This window comes from Nuphar pumila, chromosome 11 (assembly GCF_984573655.1).
Source record: "Nuphar pumila chromosome 11, dmNupPumi1.hap1.1, whole genome shotgun sequence".
NCBI lineage: Eukaryota > Viridiplantae > Streptophyta > Magnoliopsida > Nymphaeales > Nymphaeaceae > Nuphar > Nuphar pumila.
This window is the reverse complement of record NC_143259.1, coordinates 111892188-111913930: the sequence shown is the minus strand read 5'-3', so window position 1 is coordinate 111913930 and position 21743 is coordinate 111892188. Positions and strand designations below refer to the sequence as shown.

Genomic DNA, 21743 nt, shown 5'->3' with positions numbered 1-21743 from the left:
CTTTTTCATTTTGTCAAAAAAGAAGAAAAGATAACTTTTGGAAGATTGGCCACTTGAAAGGTGATCATGGTTAGGGGTGGCAATCGGGTCGGGTTGGCGGGTCGGGTTGGCGGGTTGGCGTGTCAGCATACCTCAACCCGAACCCGACCCGTTTATTAAACGGGTCGGATGTGGCAAACACGAACCCGACCCGTTTAATAAACGGGTAACCCGACACGACCCGCCAACCCATTTAATAAATGGGTTGGGTCGGGTAAACGAGTTTTCAGGTTTGCGGGTCAGGTTGGCGGGTTGACGGATCGGGTTGGCTGGTAGGCAGGTTGGCGGGTTGACGGGTCAGGCAGACGGGTTGGCAGGTCGGGTTGGCGGGTTGACCCACCCGCCTAACCCGTTTATTAAACGGGTCAGCCGGGTTGGCGGGTTGGCATACCCCCAACCCGAACCCGACCTGTTTAATAAATGGGTTACGCAGGTCGACCCGTTTATTTAACGGGTTGGCTTAAGCCCAACCTGAACCCGCCTAAGAGGCGGGTCGGGTTGGCGGGTCGTGTCAGAAATTGCCACCCCTAATCATGGTTCCATTCTCATGGGTGTCTCTTCTCTGCGCAAGCCCACGCCCAGCATAGGCCCCGGGAACAGGAGTCCTAGTCTTAGAGTTTTATGCCACTGGTATGACAACCTTAGGTGTGGACGACCAAGTCTTCGGGCCGGGTGTAGTATCTTAGACTTATGAATAAAAAAAGAAACCATTTTCGTTTATATATATTCTCTTACGTTTGCTTACGTTAAAGCATTTCTAGGTCAAGGGGACTAGGGGAATGCCTTATCCCTTACATCATCATATTGCTATAAAAATAATACGAACTAATACTCTGAAAAGACCAAATCCAATCGAATCAAACCTTTGGCATAACTCAAGACCAAATCTAATCGAATTAACCTCTTTAGTAACACAAAAGACCGAATCTAAATTGACCAGGTACTAATTATGTGACTACTTGGCAACCAAGCTTAGCACTGAGGGTCCACCTCAATGTTTTCAACCTTGACCTTACCCTTGCTTTTCTCACACCTTTTTCTCTCATTGTTTTCCTACAGATATGAAACATTGAAAACTGCATACAAATGCTTTCGAATTGGTAAACGCGGTTTTGTCCCCATCAAGTGCCACTCATCTACCCTCAACTTGTGAGCCATATTGACTCTCTCTCTCTAAAACACACAATGAACACTATATATTGGTGAATATGCAGAATGAGAAACCAAAGGTCCAAAGCCAAGATAACTAGTTGGTGTAGCAAAATAGAGGCCATGGAGGTGAAACACTTGAGCTCCACATGGGTTAAGCCTGAAACAAGGCTTCAAGGAGAAATACCACTCTCCATCTTTGATAGAGCAAGCTCAGACCTTCACATAGCAGTACTCCTAGTCTATGACACCCCCACAGCCAGCAACATCGAGATCAAGCTTGCTCTTGCGAAGGCTCTCACTTATTACCCAATGCTAGCTGGGAAATTATCGGAAGAATCCCCTGTTATCGTTCTCGATGACGATGCCGGAGCGCTAGTCATCGAGACATCAGTGGAAGGGAACCTTCACGACTTTCTTCCCCTCCAGCCCAGTCCAGACCTAGCCAATTTCCATCCCCACACCGAGTCGTCGGACCCAATTCTCATGATCCAGATCAATAGGTTCAGTTGTGGTGGCTTAGTTCTTGGGGTTAGTAACAACCATAAGGCTGCTGATGGCCAGTCAATGAGCAACTTCTTTGTCTCCTGGTCCCAGTTGGTCCTAGGCAAAGAGGTCAAGCCTCTTCCCATACATGACCAATCACTACTGAACCCTAGAGACCCTCCCATACCTGAATTTCCACATGAGCAAATGGAGTTTGGTATCTCACCCCCAGGTGAGCCCAACTTCTTTGAGGGGATTGTGGAAAATGTTGTTGTGCATTACACATATGAGTTCATTCAGAAACTTAAGCAGAGGCCAGGATCGAAGCGCAGCACCTTTGAGTGCCTGCTGTCTCACCTGTGGAAGAAGGTAACTGTCGCCCGCGGTCTCGGAGACGACGTAGTTACGAGCTTGAGAGTGTCCGTCAATGGAAGGCCAAGATTGGGAGTCCCCGGCGCCTACTTCGGGAATCTAGTGTTAACTGCTTTTCCAACTGCTAAAGTGAAGGATCTGGTGCAGGTAAGGAGAATTAGATAGTGGTGGCTATGTTATGAACTAATATTGCACATACAAGGGTCCACTGGCACATATACACATTGGAGCTCATGAACCTGCTCATGTTTGGTGCGATTATAAAGCATTCATAAACTTGTTAAGCTTCTTAACTGAAACAAGTGCCACAAGTTCTACATGCTTCAGTTATAAACATAAAGAAAGGATATCACATAGGGCGCTACTCAAAATGCTGCCATGTGATTGGTGGGGTGGATATCACATAGAGGGCTTGTTTGAATGAAAGGAAAAATTAGTCCTTGACTATTTATCCATGCATTCAAAATCCAGGATAAATAGACTTTTATGGCCCAAGCTGCACTTCTTTTTTTCTTAAAAAAATTCTGAGATAAATAGGCCAAAAGCGAAAGAAATAACTCTGGACTATTTCTTCCATGTTTGTTTTGGACATGGGACCCATGCCAAAAGCGGAAGAGATGATAATTGGGGATTATTTCTTCTGCCACTAAAAACCACCCAATGGATAAGTGGATCAATTTTTGAGATATGAAGGGCCTTTTCACTTGGAGATAGTCTTAAATTGTGAGTTGAAAGGGTGCTCAAGTTGGTCAAATCCCATCATTAAGTAACCAAGCGCTGCTAGATTCTTTGTTTTGGGAAAACACACACACATATATATAAAGAAACTTTTAATAATTAAAAAAATGTAATATTTTTATTTTTTTTCAGTTTTTTTTGTTGCACATCTGACACCGCACATGTGACCTGCATATTAAGCTTAGTAGAAACTGACCTGTGAATCATGTTTTCCAGATATATATATGTTAGATTGTGTGTTGAAAAATCAACCGCCTACCTCGAAAAACATATTTTTGCATTGAAAAACTATGATCAAAATAATATCCTCATGTGAGTTCCAACTAGGAGGTTCCTTACCCATAGTTTAAATTTTTTAAAGATAGATCTGAACCGTTAGATGTATTTAGCATGCTCAATTTAGTGGGAATCAACTCTTATATCATGCTTTTTCAATGAAAAAATATATTTTTATGAGCCAGAAAAAAATGATGCCTTTATAGCCATTGACTTTGGATCACCGGAAAACCCTATATACAGGTCAGGTTCCAGTGTTCCAAAGCTGGTTTCCAATAAAAAAAACTTATAGATCACATCAATGGTGTTAAATGTGAGAAAAAATGCAAAAATCTACGATTTTTTAAGGGAACTAATAAGGCATAACCAGAAAGAGGGGCAGCACCAGTGCATTACTCTCTCTCTCTCTCTCTCTCTCTCTCTATATATATATATATATATATATATATATATATATATATATATATATATATATATATATATATATATATATATATATATATATGCTCTCTTTTGTTCCTCGCACACCATTTGCTTGCTGGGTCACACCAAACGCGATAATGCTGAACATCTTTCATAATCATTGCCTCATCTATCTTGGCTGGTTGTTGCAGATCAAAGCATGACATAAGCAACTTTTTTCTAATTTAACTTTGCTTTCACAGCCATATCTCCTTATGTTCACATTGCTAAATTTCAAACAGGAGGGTCTAGGCTATGGTGCAAAGTTGATCAACGAGGCTGTTGGGCAGGTTGGAAGCGAGTACTTTCAGTCATTCATTGACTTTGGGGAACTGAACAAAGATAAGGAACTGTACCCTTCAGTAAGTGAAGAAGTAGCCATCAATACTCTCAACACAGACTTGGAAATTGATAGCTGGTTAGGCTTTCAGTTTCATCAAGTGGACATGGGGGGAGGTAAACCCTGTGCATTCATGCCCTCCTGGATACCCATTGAAGGTCTCGTCTTACTCATCCTGGCGGCGTCACAAGAGAAAGACTGCACCGGTGACAGATGGAGAAGTGGCATTGACGTAATTCTGGTTCTTCTTCCTGAGCATGCAGCTGTGTTCAAGAAGATCAGTCACTCCATGGATTAAATGCGCAACTTAATAAATAGCATTTTTATATTTATATTTTTTTTGTTGGCTCTATTTGCTGAAGTTCATGTGTACAACTTTTGTTATCTACCCCATATGAGTAATACAAGTCTAATTATGTTATGAAATACAAGATAAAATGGATACTGCAAGAAGAGTTTAGAAGTTAACAATATTGCACCTTCAAAAGTAGAAAGCCCTTTGGGCTTACATATCAAAAAGCATGAAAAGATGTGTTACGGCTCAAAATTATGTGGATAAGCTGGCCTAAGTAACCCAGTTGCCAAAGTCTTGGCAGTAAAAGAAAAAGTTTAGTTTCAGATGTAGGAGAGAGAGAAGATATCTTGTGGGCTTGTATAGCCTATGATTGCCTTGTCAGTTGAACCTTAAACTGTGGACTTGGATTTGAATTTGGATTTGACTTTGAAGTTGGCTTTAATTTTGGTTGTTTACTATCCAAGATGGTTTTATCTCTGAACCTGCCTTAGACCTAGCTACCTAGTGTTGGGTTCAACCTAAAACCTTCGATAATTGGGTTAAAGGTGGTCCAACGGTCTACCAACCCTCTCATTATGGCCCTAGCCATTGATTTTTGACCACCACATCATATTAGGAAGGTTTTGGGTTTCTTTGGGTTGTTTTGGTCCTGTTGTGACGACCACTTAGGCCTATATATACCCAAGCCCAATACCCTTTCTCCCTAACCCTTATCTCCTGAGTTAAGATGCTCTTTTCTTCTCCCTAACACTCTGTGTCATTTTTTGTCATCACTCTATCAGAGTGAACCGTGTGCTATAAGGGTCCAAGAGGATGTTCAAGGTGATCATGTTGAGTTTATCGGTCCCAGGAGATGAAATGAATTTCTATAAAAAACAAAGCTGTTGGAAAAACTAAGAGAAACACAATTTCTACTACAATCGTACACAAGAGAAATACTAAACAATACCTCACTATATTAACAAAATAATAAGGTAAAGGGCTGAAACACACCAACACTCAAAACCATGACATACAATACTCACACATTTAATGCCTTTTTTTTAGGATCACAGCCATTAAGAGACACACTCACTTATGGCACTAACCCACTAACACTTTATTACGAAAGTTACACCCTTTAACCACTAATACCACTAATTCTTTACTTACCATTAACATTTTTATTTTAAAAGTTATACACTCACACTTTCAACTCTTGACCTTTCAACTCACCCACTACCCTTCACACAACATATCCTTAAAAAGAATGTTACATGTTAACTTCATCACTCCCCTTTTATGCAAAACTGAAGACACCAAGTGAATCTTTGAATTTGATGAATTTTGGATGTGAGCGCTTTGGTGAGACCATCAGCTACTTATCATTTGTAGAACGATGTTTCAATATAATTATATCTTTAGTAATAGCATTTCAAATGAAATGATAGCAGAGCTCGATGTGCTTGGTTCTTCCATGAAAGAGGATTTTTTGTCATTGCTATTGTAACCACGTTGTCGCAATAATTTTTTGGTGCAAAAACTTGAGATTGTTGCACATCTTCTAAAATCCTTTTCATCCATATAGCTTGACAAGATGTTGCGAAAGCTGTAATATATTCAACTTCAGATAATGATAATGCTGAGAAAGATTGTTTCTTTGATCTCCATGATATAGCACCTGAACCAAGATTAAAAACATACCCACTTGTACTTTTCCTATCATTTACAAAACCAGCCCAATCATTGTCAGTAAAATCAAAAGTTAAAATTAGAAACTGATTTATACCAGATTTCATAGTTGTTGGTTGCACAAATATAGCAAAGAATATGCTTAGCTGCTCCAAGATGATGCTTTGAAGGATCCTGCATAAATTTTGAGACCAAGCTAACAAGAAACATGATATCTAGACATGATAGAGACCAAACATCCATTGTTTTTCTTTGTGACTTTATTTTTTATCATCTTTTTCACCACTCTCTTATTTCTGCTAGGTGATGTAGGTTCTTCCTCATCTTCGACCACGACCACGATAGCTAGCTATCATTTTTTTTTTCAATTAGCATTTAGGTTTTTAATGAAATAAATATTAATTAGTTATTTTTATAATTTTTAATTAATATTAGTCATGATCCACATGCTTTAAAATTGTAAGGGTTTTGTTATTTTTTTTAATTAGCTTATGTATGAAAACTATGAATGATGTTTGCTAGGAATGAGATTTTTATTTGTTTTTTTAAATATCATGTATATTTAATTAGGTTTTAGAGTTTTTTTATAATTTTTTTAAATAATATTTATTTTTTATTTTATTTTTAATAAGATGAATATTTAATTTAGGTATTTTTGTATTTTTTAATTAGTATTAAGCGTGATTCTAAATGCTTGATTAGCATAAATACATAATTGATGGTGTAAGAATTAGGGTTTCAATTTTGTATTTGTTTAAATGACATGAATTTTACATTATGCTTTTAGGGTGTTATGTATTTTTCTTTTTAATTATAATTAAACATGAAAAATAAATATTTGACTTTAATTAGAACTTGGAATTTTAGGGTTTTTTTTATTTCAATCTGCATAGATAAGAATTTTAGTTTTTTTTGTTTCAATTAGCATGCATGTATTTATTTTTTAAATAGCAATAATCACCATTCCATCTTTAATTTCTGTTATGGTTTGATGGTTTTTTGTGTTTTTTCTAATTTATTTTAGTATTCGATATATGTATATTATCATAAAAAATATTTTTTTACTGTGCATTTGTGCTCACCCTAGTTTAAATTTTTGGCTCCGCCCCTTAATCATGATCAATTTAGTAGGAAATGATCTTTGGATCATGCCTTTTTGACAAAAAAACTTGTTTTAATCGATACATTCATAAGCATTGATTTTTGGAATGCCAGCAAAACCTATACACAGGTTGAATTCTGGCAAAACAAACTAATAAAAACATGTAGATTACATATATGGTGTTAGATGTGAGGAAAAACAAATTAAAAGCGCTGTTTGAGAATCAATTGTAAACACAATCGACCATAGCAAACATAAATCCTTGCTGTCTTGCTCTATTTGCACAAGGTTAAAGAGAGAGAGAGAGAGAGAGAGAGAGAGAGAGAGAGAGAGAGAGAGAGAGAGAATATAAATAATAAATGAGGGTGTTTTTTTATTGTTAGAGATAAAAACTTCTTTGCAAATTTCTTACCTTTATAAAATACTTTATGAAATTTTATCAGAGTGAAAAATGATATTTTATTTGATTGCTATTAGAAAAAGTGGCTAGACTTATTATCTTGTGTTTGATTTCAAACTAGGGAAAAACTAAGATTTTACTGCTTGAGATAGGGCGATGCCGCGTTAAGCCTCCACATGCAAGCTCATCATGCATTGGTATATTGTCTTCTGTTTCTTTTACTGATACGCCTATTTTCACAGTTGTTGCCTGTTGGTATATTTATTGTCACTCTTTTCTCAAGATGAAACTGTGCAATTATCAAATTGGTTCCACCAAATCCCCATCTCATTTATGCATTACATATGACAAGCAATGCCTTGCTCAGGTAGAAACTTTCTTTTTTTTGAAATTTAATTTTGATCCTTGATTAAAACCTCTTATTTGCAAGATACACATCCACCAGATTTTCCTTATGCTTGTGGCTTTTATAATTTTGCTTTCCCTTGCTATTATTATCCTTTTTTTTAATTACATTTGTGCTTGTAAAAATTTGTATGTGGTTTAACATGGGTCCTACTGCTGCCGCATTTAATCTTCTCTTCTTAATTCTTATTGGATTGGAGTTCTGATGTTAGCACCTTGAGTACCATTTTTGCAAGCTCCCAACATTTGCCCAATCACTGAAGTTGTCCAAGTGCTACATGTAGTTCTAAAACTCATGCATATCTTAGTAAGTTTCTAACTCATCTGCTGATTGATATACATATATATTCAGGAAGGTAAACCAAGTATGCCAATATTTTTGAAGAAAAATAAGAGGCCGAAGGGTTGTACAAAAGTGCCAGTAGAGAAGCTTGCAAATCAATATGTTAAATCACCAAATTTTTAATTGGCAACACACACGACCATTGGCTTTAGGCTGCAGTCTTTGTTTTCTCTATATCTTGTTTATATTTTTAAAAGAAATCAAAGATTGTTGTTCAATTCAAATATTTATTTTTATATCCATATAAATACACATATAGTTATATTTATATGTGTTTATAAAAATATATCTATATATATTATGTGAAAAATACAAGAAGAAATATTTATGAGCTTTTATAAGCTTTTCAAATAATTACAAGCTTTTATAAACTTTTAAAACAATTATGAACTTTTAAAATATTTACAAGCTTTTGAAATATTTATGAGCTTTTGAAATATTTATAAGCTTTTAAAATATTTATGAGCTCTTGCATAATTACGAGCTTTTGTATGTTTATGTGCTTTCGTAGGATTTACAAACTTTAATGATGCATGAATAAAATTTCTTATGATTGGATTCACATATCTCATTTTATGATGAAGATTATAATTCACGTATAATTGCATTACAATGTTAATGCCTTGGATGATATGCTTTAAAAATAAGATGTAATGATGCATGCATGCACCAAATTGTTTAAACTTAAATATTAGAATTATCGGTCACAAAACCCTGCTAGTTATGCTTGCATGTTAAAATATTAAATAATTGTGTGATATGATATATACATGGCTCATGTAAAAGCTGAGGGTTCAAAGAAGCCATATAGTGCCATTGAATATTCATGGCATTGTGATATTTGATGTAATATAAGCATGCAAATACTCATGTTGGCTCATACACGAACTTGAGATTGATGCGAACCCATGATTTGCAAAAATAGGCACCATGCCATGAAAAGTGCATACACATACACACTTATAATATTTGCCTTCACAGGTTGAGTGCTCATTGAGGATAAAAGCGCTCGAGTAATACTGAATAGGTTGGGTACATACAAATGAATCATGACTAACCTAGAGGGGTACTAGGGTTAATGAACCCTAAATTGTCTAATAATATGAGGCACATAAAATAACAAAAACCCCATAATAAGCGCCTTGAATTCATTCAGATTTATGGTCTACCTTGAGAGGTTGGTGGTACAAGCTGTAGGTGACAATATTATGTTTTATAGGAGCAAGACATCCCAATGATCTCTAGTTACTAAGAGGTTAGGAGACTGGGGCTATCAACGTGTTCTACGTAATAGATTTTCAATTACTGCAGCTAGTCTAGGATGCATCTTATACTGAACATTTACCACTGCGGGAACTTCTCGCGGTCTCAAACAGTCTGCTTTTGACCCTGAGCAATTAGACCTTCAAAAATCATAAAACACATAGTATAATAAATACCCAAAGTATTCTTTTTTGTTGCACTGTATGTCCCCATATACCCGAAGGGACTGTAATCTAGAGAAACAAAGACCTTATTTACATAGACATGAAATAAGAATATGCCTTGGTAAGGCACTATTATATTCTGATTAAAGCTACATGTTACATCATAGTTGTTAATTTTGAAACATGTTGTATTGTTTTCTATTAAATTACCTCATGACTTTATAAAGTATGTTAAATTATATCATGACTTGATGAACTATGTCATTTTATATTAAAATGTATCATGCCTTGATGAACTATGATATCTTATATGAAAATATATATTTTAATGTTATGTAATTACCTGAGATTAGTGTATACCTACTCGACTTTCACGAGTCTTCCCTTTTAAAGGGTTTTCAAGTAATTGATATGTTGCACAATGGATGGTGAGATATAGGGGTGGTGTCAAGAACTACAACTTTTGAGGATCTAAGGCTAAACTTAGGATTTTGTTTCACTTTGATCAACTTAGGATCTTGTTTCACTTTGATCATAAATGCTTGTGTAATTGCAACCATGTACTTTTTATCCATCTTACTGCATTTTGTGAATGCCTATTTTTTGAAATATAAATCATTTTGGTTTCTATAGATGAATTGTGAACGGTTCTCTGATTTTACATTGTCGATTCATACTGGTAACCCGCTTTAGAGTCTTTCAACTCTCACACTTAAAATATTGTTTTTTGTTGTTTAAAGTTAAAAAAAAAAATTGCTAAAATTCAGGTTAAGATTTTTAGTGCCTTATAGTAATGATAGTAGTGACATCTATTTCAATGGTAAAAGTGAGGGTTCCTCTTGATAGGCAATCTAGGTTTAAATCTCATGGGTGTCACGCCCTTGTGTAAATCGAAGCTTGGTGACTCCCTGAGGTCGAGGGGTATGCTCTCAAAATTTTACGTCGACATGGACATAGGGCGTAGTATGACAAGCTGAGCCAGTGCGGCTAGGTCTCTACACCTAGGGTGGTTTTTTTGAGTAAAGATAAAAAAAAAGTGAGGGCTTTACTTGTCTGGTAGGTGTAGCTAGTGCACGTCTTGTGTTGAGACATTGCAAGTTCAAATCCCAATGGTATCCTTGTATAATTGATAGGGGTTTGCCATGAAAAGATCATGTGAAATATGATTGCACAAATATTTGTGAATTAAGCACCTTATCACCCTCCATCTTGGGGACAAGGCAGTCAGTTGTGGGGCCCAAGGCCTGATGGAGGGCGATCAGGTGCTTAGTGCATAAATTTTGTGTCATGTGATTGTATCTTATCCGGACTCGGGTCAGCCTAAACCCCAGCTTGCCTTTCAAAAAAAAAGTGATTTGCTTTTTATGCATTTTTGTAAACATTTTTAAAGTTACATGTCTTTTTCTTTATTTAAAAAAAACCCAAAAAAAATCCAACTTTACGAGTGTTTTTGTGTGCCACAAAATGCATGAAAAGCAGTTTGAATCCACTAGCACCAGCAAAGATCAGGTGATGTGTCAAAGCACCAATTTTTCACTGCCTTTCATTGTACAAATAGTGAGTCTCACCAAAATGCTGATGTCATGCTTGCACAAACATCAAGTCATGCAGGGTGGTCATATCACCTGATCTGACCTCGCTGTGACAATGGTAGTGCAAGAGTCATTTTCTTTTTGGATTGGCAAATTAGGGTTGTAAACTTGTAAATAGAAAAATCCTCATTTCTCACTCAACCCCTTACTATAAGAATTGGGATAAAGTGCAAATGCAATTTGTCACTACACTTGCGATCTACTGCCTATCAGTGGTAGGAACCAACAATAGATGATGTTGAGAAGGGGTATGGATGATACACAGATCCAAGACATGGTCTAAGAGTCTCTTCTTTATCATCCAAGAAAGAGCCTGTTGGAGAAGGAAACAGAGTTGAAAAACTTCTTTATTTGATAAAGAAGAGCCTTGTTGGCTTATTGTCCAAGGCTTTTATGAATTTTGGAAACCATTTAAATAAGGTAAAACTGTTTTGTATAGGGAATTAGGCAAAATTGGTTTAGAGATTGATCAAAATAGATTAACATGTTCATGTTAGTTAATATGGTTTATGTTAGTAATAATAATAAGCAACCTAATACACCTATAAATTCATGATGTGTTTGCTTTGATTGATAACATATGATTAAGGGTTAAGTACATGTTTATTCCAATAGATCCATGGTTTAAGGATGATGCATGTTGATATTTTAGTTGTTGATAGCATGACAAAGCCTAAATAATTGATGTAAGGCATTGAAAATTTAATCTCACCGGAGTTGATTTCTTAATTAAAATTAAAATAAAATTTAAATTTAACTTGCATGGGGTAAAATTCAAGCAAACTAGAATCTAAATGGAATTTGAATTTAGTATATAGAGTTAGATCCAAATTAGGTTTGAGACCATTTGGACTTGGATTAAGTATGAAATCTAATATTTAAAATAGATCTAAAATTCAAATTCAAAATTAAAAAATTTAGTAAATTAAATAAAACCTAATTAGTTAATTAATTAAGTAAGCTAATCCAAGAGGGTGGGATGCCCCGCTAGGTGGGACCACATCCTTTGGCTGGACATTACTTTTTAAAACCTTGTATTTATTTAAAATTCATTTAAAATGTAATAAGGAAAAGAAAGAAATAAAAATGTCAAAACATAGTAAAAAAGTAAAGGCTTGGCAAGGGAGTCATAAGTCCAAGTTAGACTCATGTGGCTAGCAAGGCAAGTGAGGGACCCACATGGGATGTCCCTATCTACTTGTATGAATTATAGAATTTATAAAACAAAGAAGAAAAAATGCCAAAAAAGAAGAACAAAAATATTAGATTCAGAAAAATATAAAAAAAAAAGTAGATTTTTTTTTGGATAGTAAGTGTAGAGAGAGGGTTGGGTTTTTAGAAACTTTGGCTCAGCCCATGGCGCCATTAAGGGGGACTCCTAAGGGGATATCACACCCTTTTTTTATTTTTTGGGCTTAACTCTTCTTCTCTCTAGTTTTCTTTTTCTTTTTCTTTGTGTCTTCATTAAGGAGGCTGGTCTAAGCGCCACTAAAGCTTGCTCCTTGAAGCTGGTTGAGGCTTGGCGGTTGCTTTTGAATTTGAAGATAAGGATGTGGATTAATGTCTTATATTTTTAACAATTTTCAGATAATGCATGAGATGGTGTGATGGTGGGTTGTTCGATGGTGTTAGACGAATCATCATCGTTCTCTTTCCTAAAAAAATTCAGCTTAATTTTAAATATTTTTATATTGAGTTAGATGTTTATTTAGATTTGTAACTCTTGATTTGTTTGAATACTGGTTTAAATTAACATGGTAAATTAAGTTCTTTTAAGTCCAGTGTGTACGAGTGATTGTCTTTATGTTAACCCACACAAAGTTTGAATTGGTTTCAAATCTACTATTTCACTGTGTTGGCAATTAAAAAAATTTTCCTTCAAAAATTTCAATAAAATTTTGGAAAGTTCCAGTTGTTGCCATTGTCTAAGGCTTTTGTGAATTTTGAAAACTACCTTGTAGAAATCTTTCTAAAAGAAAGGTTAGATCCAGAGAGAGAGAGAGAGAGTTATTCCATGGACATAGGTTAACGTCCTTCAGTTTATTACTAGTCTCTAATTTTTTTCTTATAATTTTGTGAATGTCCTTCAGTTTATTACTAGTCTAGGTGTCATTCAACCATTTATTTTATTGCATTAGATTAGGTGGATTGCATATAATTTATTTCATTATATTTTGTTTATAAATAGTAACATTTCAGTTCTCTTTTATAGGATGCTGGAGATGATTAGTGTAGAGGAGCTGATGGAGACATGGAGGAAGGGGCAGATCGAGAAAATGAAGAGGATGATGCCCAAAATCTTGGCGAGGATTAGATTTTTTTGTTTAATTTGTTTGACAAACTTGTAACTAATTATAACTTCGCAAGGACTGTACTTAGTAGTTAAAGTTTGCTTAACTTAGCATTTCTGTTTAATTTGTATGCATTTTTTATTTGTACTATTTTTTTATAAGCAGGATATATGAATTGTATGAGAAATTTTTCTCAATTTTCAAAATATTTCAAATTTTTTTTTTTTTACAAATTAGTGACAGAGTAGCGATGTTATTATCCGTCGCTAATTTGCGGTGGAATTTAAGTCGTCGCTAATGTTCGTCGCCAATTAGCGACAGATACTCATCCGTCGATAAATGGTAGCGGTGAAAATGGCGACAGATTAAATTCTGTCGCTTAACCAAATCGGTCTCCATTTAACGATAAATTCACGATATACATAATCCATCACTAAGCCGTCGTAACATAACGACGAATTGGCGACAACTAAATTTTGTTGCAATTTAGCGACTAGGGTTATGCGATGGATGCTATCCGTCGCTAGTCTATCGTAAACATGTACAACGACGGATTAGAGACAGACTAGCGACAGATAGAATCCGTCGCCAATACACATTTTTCTTGTAGTGTAAGTAAGTTAATCCAAGAGGGTGAGATGCCCCCCTAGGTGGGACCACGTCCTTTGGCTGGACATTACTTTTTAAAACCTTGTATTTATTTAAAATTCATTTAAAATGTAATAAGGAAAAGAAAGAAATAAAAATGTCAAAACTTAGTAAAAAAGTAAAGGCTTGGCAAGGGGGTCATAAGTCCAAGTTAGTCTCATGTGGCTAGCAAGGCAAGTGAGGGACCCACATGGGATGTCCCTATCTACTTGTATGAATTATAGAATTTATAAAACAAAGAAGAAAAAATGCCAAAAAAGAAGAACAAAAATATTAGATTCAGAAAAATAAAAAAAAGGGGATTTTTTTTTTTGGATAGTAAGTGTAGAGAGAGGGTTAGGTTTTTAGAAACTTTGGCTCAGCCCATGGAGCCATTAAGGGGGACTCCTAGGGGGATATCATACCCTTTCTTATTTTTTGGGCTTAACTCTTCTTCTCTCTAGTTTTCTTATTCTTCTTCTTTGTGTCTTCATTAAGGAGGCTGGTCTAAGCGCCACTAAAGCTTGCTCCTTGAAGTTTGTTGAGGCTTGGAGGTTGCTTTTGCATTAATTTGAAGATAAGGATGTGGATTAATGCCTCATATTTTTAATAATTTTCATATAATGCATGAGATGGTGTGATGGTGGGTTGTTCTACGGCGTCAGACGGATCATCATCGTTCTCTCTCCTAAAAAAAATTAGCTTAATTTTAAATATTTTTATATTGAGTTAGATTTTTATTTAGATTTGTAACTCTTGATTTGTTTGAATACTGGTTTAAATTAACATGGTAAATTAAGTTCTTTTAAGTCCAGTGTGTACGTGTGGTTGTCTTTATTTTAACCCACACAAAGTTTGAATCGGTTTAAAAACTACTATTTCACTGTGTTGGCAATGAAAAAAAATTCCTTCAAAATTTTGGAAAGTTCCAGTTGTTGCCATTGTCTAAGACTTTTATGAATTTTGAAAACTCCCTTGTAGAAATCTTTCTAAAGGGAAGGTTAGATCTAGAGAGAGAGAGAAAAAGAGAGTTATTCCATGGACATAGGTTAACGTCCTTCAGTTTATTACTAGTCTATAAAATTTTCCTTATAATTTTGTTAATGTCCTTATGTTTATATATTACTAGTCTAGGTGTCATTCAACCATTTATTTTATTGCATTAGATTAAGTGGATTGCATATAATTTATTTAATTATATTTTGTTTATAAATACTAACATTTTGGTTCTCTTTTGTAGGATGCTGGAGATGATCAGTGTAGAGGAGCTGATGGAGACATGGTGGAAGGGGCAGATCGAGAAAATGAAGAGGATGATGCCCAAAATCTTGGCGAGGATTAGATTTTTTTGTTTAATTTATTGGACAAACTTGTAACTAATTATAACTTCGCAAGGACTGTACTTAGTAGTTAAAGTTTGCTTAACTTAGCATTTCTGTTTAATTTGTATGCATTTTTTATTTGTACTATTTTTTTATAAGGAGGATATATGAATTGTATGTGAAAATTTTCTCGATTTTCAAAATATTTAAAAAAAAATTAAAATTTTTATTACAAATTAGCGACAGAGTAGCAATGATATTATTCATCGCCAATTTGAAGTAGTCGTCGGTTTGCGATGGAATTTAAGTCGTCGCTAATGTCCGTCGCCAATTAGCGATGGACATTAGGGACAGATACTCAGCCGTCGATAAATGGTAGCGGCGAAAATAGCGACAGATTAAATTCCGTCGCTTAACCAAATTGGTCTTCGTTTAACGATAAATTCATGATATACATAATCCGTCGCTAAGTCGTCGTAACATAGCGACAGATTGGCGACAACTAAATTCTGTCGCAATTTAGCGACTAGGGTTATGCGACGGGTGCTATCCGTTGCTAGTCCGTCGTAAACATGTACAACGACAGTTTAGCGATGGACTAGCGACGGATAGAATCCGTCGCCAATACACATTTTTCTTATGTAAGTAAGCTAATCCAAGAGGGTGGGATGCCCCCCTAGGTGGGACCACGTCCTTTGGCTGGACATTACTTTTTAAAACCTTGTATTTATTTAAAATTTATTTAAAATATAATAAGGAAAAGAAAGAAATGAAAATGTCAAAACTTAGTAAAAAAGTAAAGACTTGGCAAGGGAGTCATAAGTCCAAGTTAGTCTCATGTGGCTAGCAAGGCAAGTGAGGGACCCACATGGGATGTCCCTATCTACTTGTATGAATTATAGAATTTATAAAACAAAGAAGAAACAATGCCAAAAAAGAACAAAAATATTAGATTCAGAAAAATATATAAAAAAAAGAAAAAAAATTGATTTTTTTTTGGATAGTAAGTGTAGAGAGAGGGTTGGGTTTTTAGAAACTTTGGCTCAGCCCATGGAGCCATTAAGGGGGACTCCTAGGGGGATGTCACACCCTTTTTTATTTTTTGGGCTTAACTTTTCTTCTCTCTAGTTTTCTTCTTCTTCTTCGTTGTGTTTTCATTAAGGAGGCTGGTCTAAGCGCCACTAAAGCTTGCTCCTTGAAGCTGGTTGAGGCTTGGAGGTTGCTTTTGCATTAATTTGAAGATAAGGATGTGGATTAATGCCTCATATTTTTAACAATTTTCAGATAATGCATGGGATGGTGTGATGGTGGGTTGTTCGACGGTGTCAGACGGATCATCATCATTCTCTTTCCTAAAAAAAATCAGCTTAATTTTAAATATTTTTATATTGAGTTAGATTTTTATTTAGATTTGTTACTCTTGATTTGTTTGAATACTGGTTTAAATTAACATGGTAAATTAAGTTCTTTTAAGTATAGTGTGTACGTATGGTTGTCTTTATTTTAACCCACACAAAGTTTGAATCGGTTTCAAATCTACTATTTCACTGTGTTGGCAATTAAAAAAAATTTCCTTCAAAATTTTCAATAAAATTTTGGGAAGTTCCAGTTGTTGCCATTGTCTAAGGCTTTTATGAATTTTGAAAACTACCTTGTAGAAATCTTTCTAAAGGAAAGGTGAGAGAGAGAGAGAGAGAGAGTTGTTCCATGGACATTGGTTAACCATTAACCATGTAGAGATGCAATGTGATTGAACGTGGTCCATCAATCATCTTTCAACAGTAATTGCTTTGACTCTGTGGTAGACCAACCCAAAATGTTACGTGGCGGGCTGAGAGATGAAAATTTTGGACTCTACCAACTTCATAGAAAAAGAGAGGTGAAGAGAGTTTGACTTGGGAACACCAGTGGGACAGTGGTCCACAATTTTGGGATGCCATGTTCATGAACGGATGGCAACATGACAAACTTGTGCTTGAGCTGTAACAATCTTTCACAAAAACCCTGATCACATATTGGCTGGCCTCCGGTTGGTGAAGTGAAACCCTTGAGGTCCCCCGATGGGCCCATCGAGAAGTACAGCCAGCTACGACCTTGTGACAAGAGTTACCACAAGCCCATCGAGAAGTACAGTAAGCTTCGAACTTGTAACAAGAGATGCCACCTGCTTTTTCTGTCAAAGTTGAGCATAATGGTAGGTGCCATTTTGAAGGAAACTCTAGAATTGTATTTAACTTTTTTAGATAGGCGCAAGCTGGGGTTAGACAGACCTCCACCAGTTATCCAACCATACCATTGGGATTTGAACCTGCAACTTCCCAACACAAGATAGTGCACTCACAGCTCCTAGCAAACATGGGGATAGCCTGTTGTTAATTGTACTTAACTTTGTTGAGTATAAAAATATTACTTTTTTACCCATGGTTTTATATGTCAACCTGCAAGTTTGGGAGTCCTGTAATTGGTTTAATTAGGAGGACCTTAAAGGGAGAACAGAGAAATCTTGATTGATAAAACTTTAAAGCTTATATTTGAGATTTTGATACAATTTTCTTGTTTTACTTTGTCTATGGATTCTTGAATAAAACATAAGTTCAGTTTTATTTTGAACATTGAAATATGAATTATCGTGGGTCCCAAGATATTCCTCCCAACACACAGGAACACGCGAATTTGTGTTTCAGGGAGAACACCCTCCCCCCCCCCGTTGGAATAGTCAAAAGGCCAGGAAAAGGCCGATCAGTTTTTGCCGGTCCCTTCCCCCTCTTTTTCTTGTTGAAACTGCCGGAAGACCGTAATTGTGTCGCCCAGTCTCCCTCTCCAGTCTCCTCCTTGGGTTTCTGTGCAGGGCTGCCGGAAGACCGCAATTGTGACAAAGAACCAATCACTATCAGAAATTGAATTGTTCAAAATTTACTACATACTTGTTCCTTCCTGCGATGATATATATATATATATATATATATATATATATATATATATATATATATATATATATATATATATATATATATAGAGAGAGAGAGAGAGAGAGAGAGAGAGACTAGAATATGATAACTTTTTTTATTCTTTTATCTTGAATCTGACTGTACAGATGTGATCTACACGCTTTGCTTCAAAAGAAGACACTTTTGAATTATCCCATTTTGATGCATAAATGAGATTTTTTTAAGGCTTTAAAATGAATGGCTTAAATTCTTTATAAATATTCAAGCATTCAAAAATCATATTTTTTCATCCAAAATACATGATCAAATGATTCATTCTTAGCAAATTCATCATGCCAAGCACATCCAAATGGTTGGATTTGCAAAAAAAAGTGTTGGAAATGCCCATATTTTCTGTTCTCATATTTCAGTTACCATATTCTAGTGATTATATATATATATATATATATACCTAAAAGTGGTAGATGCCTAATGTGTGCACCGAGTCTCTCAATGCAAGGAAGCTTTAGAAGCATAGCTAAAGGTCCCAGCACAACTCAAACCTTTAACAACGCGTTTCATGTGTTTTTGATGAAAAAAATAATGTTTGGAGCCTAAAAAATTTACAAAGATTTTGGACCATTGATTTTTTGAACTTTATAAAAACCCACTAATGTATTGGAATCAAACACTTCAAGAGCTGATCTCTCTAAAATCAAGTACATAGATCACATCTGTACTGTCAGAATTTTAAAATAAAATAAGCTTGAAAAAATCATTTAGCACCAAATTGGTTTAGCTCTCTCTCTCTCTCTCTCTCTCTCTCTCTCTCTCTCTCTCTCTCTCTCTCTCTCTTTCTCTCTCTCTCTCGCACGCACGCCTGTTCTACGGTTAGGGCTGCTTCTTGTTGCCTGGTCAAGCTTTTTTCGTCTCTCACGACATTCGCTCTTGGCTTTCTTCCAGCAAGATCAGCAAATTTCGGTAACTGGGTGACTGGGAATCCGAGTTGTCTACAATCCATCACTCATTGTCATTTCTTGAAGATCTCTCTGTCTTCTATATTGAGAGCTTAAAAGTCAGATCAGTTGAGTTGTCTCTTCTCTTGCATTCCTATCGGCTTAAAGATGAGATTCGTTGGAAGCAAAGGTCAAGGGTGCTCTGGCTTAAAGCGGGTGACGGGAATACCCATTTTTTCATTCTTTTGCCTCACATCGTCATAGGAGACATGTCATCCCATCCATCTACATTGACGGGGTTACCTACTCAAATGACCATGTCATTTCTGCTGTTACTCGCTATTTCAAGGACTTTACGCTTCCAACTCGTCTGTCGGTGGCTCTATCGGTCGGTCCTTGGTTCACTCAATGAGTATCGCTCTTTCCAACTCCATGCAAGCTACGTTCGCAGATGTTAAAATCTTTTCTGCCATTCGGGATCTGTCTGGGTAGAAAGCTCCTAGCTTTGATGGTTTTCTGGTTGACTTCATTCGTATCTTTTGTCTTGCATTAAGAATGACATTCTTCAGGTCTTCACTGAATTTCATCGCAACTGTCGATTGTCGGTCCATACTCATCTGGAAATTGTCTCTCTCATCTCTAAGGATGCGACATCTTTAAACATCTTGAGATTCTGCCCTATCTCAATGTTAGGGGCATATACCATATTATCGCTAAGGTTTTGGTTAATCAACTTCATACCGTCGCCCCTCAGATTTTCTCAGACTCTCAGTTCGCCTTTATCCCTCAAAGGTGGACTAATCATTCTTTCATTTTAGCCTTCGAAGTTTTCCAATCTATGATTATCAGTGGCCAACCATTTTTCTCTCTTAAGCTAGACTTTCATAAAACTTTTGACTCGGTTTATTGGCATTTTCTTTTTCACATGCTTGATAACCTTGGTTTTGGTCGTCGTTTCTCTAGTTGGGTGCACGAACTGGTTACTAATGTTCACTCTCAAATTAAGATCAATGGGGTCACAGGCCAGCAGTTCAAGCTCGGGCGCGATATCTAGCAAGGTCACCTTCTTTCTCCTCTGCTTTTTAACATCATCGTTGAAGGTCTTGTGGTCTTGTTGATGAGGGTCATAGAACATCGCTTATTGATTCCCTCAGAATCGAGGATTTCCCTTACCATATTCTTACTTACGTCGATGACATGATCCTTTTCGGTCGTGCCACCATTCAATAAATGTTGTGATTCAAGCTAATGCTCCAATTTTTCCTTTTGTTGTCCAGGTTATCCCTAAACAACGGTAAATGCTGCTTGTCCATGTTTAATGTCCTTCCTTCTTTGCTTGCTATTGGGCAACAAATTTTCGGTTGTACCTCCTCGAATCTTCTTATTTCTTACATGTGTCCCTTTTCAGCTATAGTGTATCTCCTCTGCCGCTTGAAATGCCATTCTCCAAAAAGTCCAATCTAAAACCTCCTCTTAGCAGGCTTCCTACCTTTCCATCGCTGGATGCTTAACTCTCATCAGGCATGTTCTAACGTCTATTCTAGAATTCTTTATGTCCATGTTCGTGATGCCCATTGGAGTGCACAAAAATCTCTCTCATTTATTGGTGAATTTCCTTCGGTCAGGGCGCAATCTCCAGGATAAGTGTCATCTGGTGGGTTGGAACTATTTGCCGCTTCATAGGGGTTAGGCGGGCTTGGAGATATTTGACTCCCGAATGAGAAGTATCATCTTTGTCTTGAAGCAAAGTTGGCTCCCCGTGTGCTAACTTCCTCCTCGCTAAGTACGACTCCTTTGAGTCGCTCAACGTGGATCATCACTCTCACAGCAGACGCTACGCTTCTTTGCTGCGTCGGTCTTGGATCAAAGCATGGTCGGTCATCATTTCCAAGGAGAGTGACCCTGATCCTCTAGTCCAGTTTCTTCGTCGAGCTATTGCGCCCAACGGAGCTTTCCACACCAAATCTTGTTACCTTTCCCTCCTTCTTGGTGCCAATTGGATCCCTGCGAGCCTTATCTGGGCCCGAGACCCTACTCCTCGTTCGCGGTTCCTTGCATGGCTAATTATGCATGATCGGGTTCAGACAGACTGTCTTTTACAACGTATTGGCTTTCATCTACGAGTAAGTGTATTATGTGCAAGATGGCTGAAGAATCTGCTTATCATCTATTCTGGGCCTGCCCCATCTTTGGGGATCTTTTCAAGTATACCTGAAATGAGTCTGCCGTCAATGTGCTTTAGGAGTCTTTCGCCATTGATCTTTTGTGGGGCCCACAACCTGTTCGCAAGTGCAACCGATGGCGGCTTATCTAGAAAACGTCGCTTCTCTCTTCCTGGTGGGTTGTCTGGATGACCCGCAACAATGTCATCTTCTGGGAATGCCCAGTTGTTTTCAATAAACTGGCGCATTGCATTTTAGCAGATGTGCACACTATTTTGCGGTTCTCGTTCTCTGACCTTCAGCGCTTTCTGCCACCCTGGATGCCTCCTGACCCAGGCTGAATCTTTCGTGTTTTTCGTTT

At 36.6% G+C, this 21743-nt stretch overlaps 1 protein-coding gene across 1 annotated transcript; it reads left to right on the top strand.

Annotated features, from left to right (window-relative positions):
* Positions 1-1311: 1311 nt before the first annotated feature.
* Positions 1312-4282, top strand: LOC149822862 (tryptamine hydroxycinnamoyltransferase 1-like). The gene is made up of 2 exons (XM_089980399.1): positions 1312-2193; positions 3765-4282. Exons 1-2 carry the CDS (start codon positions 1312-1314, stop codon positions 4158-4160), a joined length of 1278 nt encoding a protein of 425 aa, XP_089836525.1. The 3' UTR covers positions 4161-4282.
* Positions 4283-21743: the final 17461 nt, after the last annotated feature.

Excerpts from the sequence above, each read along its gene's own strand:
- LOC149822862 (XM_089980399.1), top strand. The coding sequence starts at position 1,312 with ATGGAGGTGAAACACTTGAGCTCCACATGGGTTAAGCCTGAAACAAGG. Across the intron at positions 2,194-3,764 it reads AAGTGAAGGATCTGGTGCAG|GAGGGTCTAGGCTATGGTGC; the intron begins GTAAGGAGAATT and ends AATTTCAAACAG.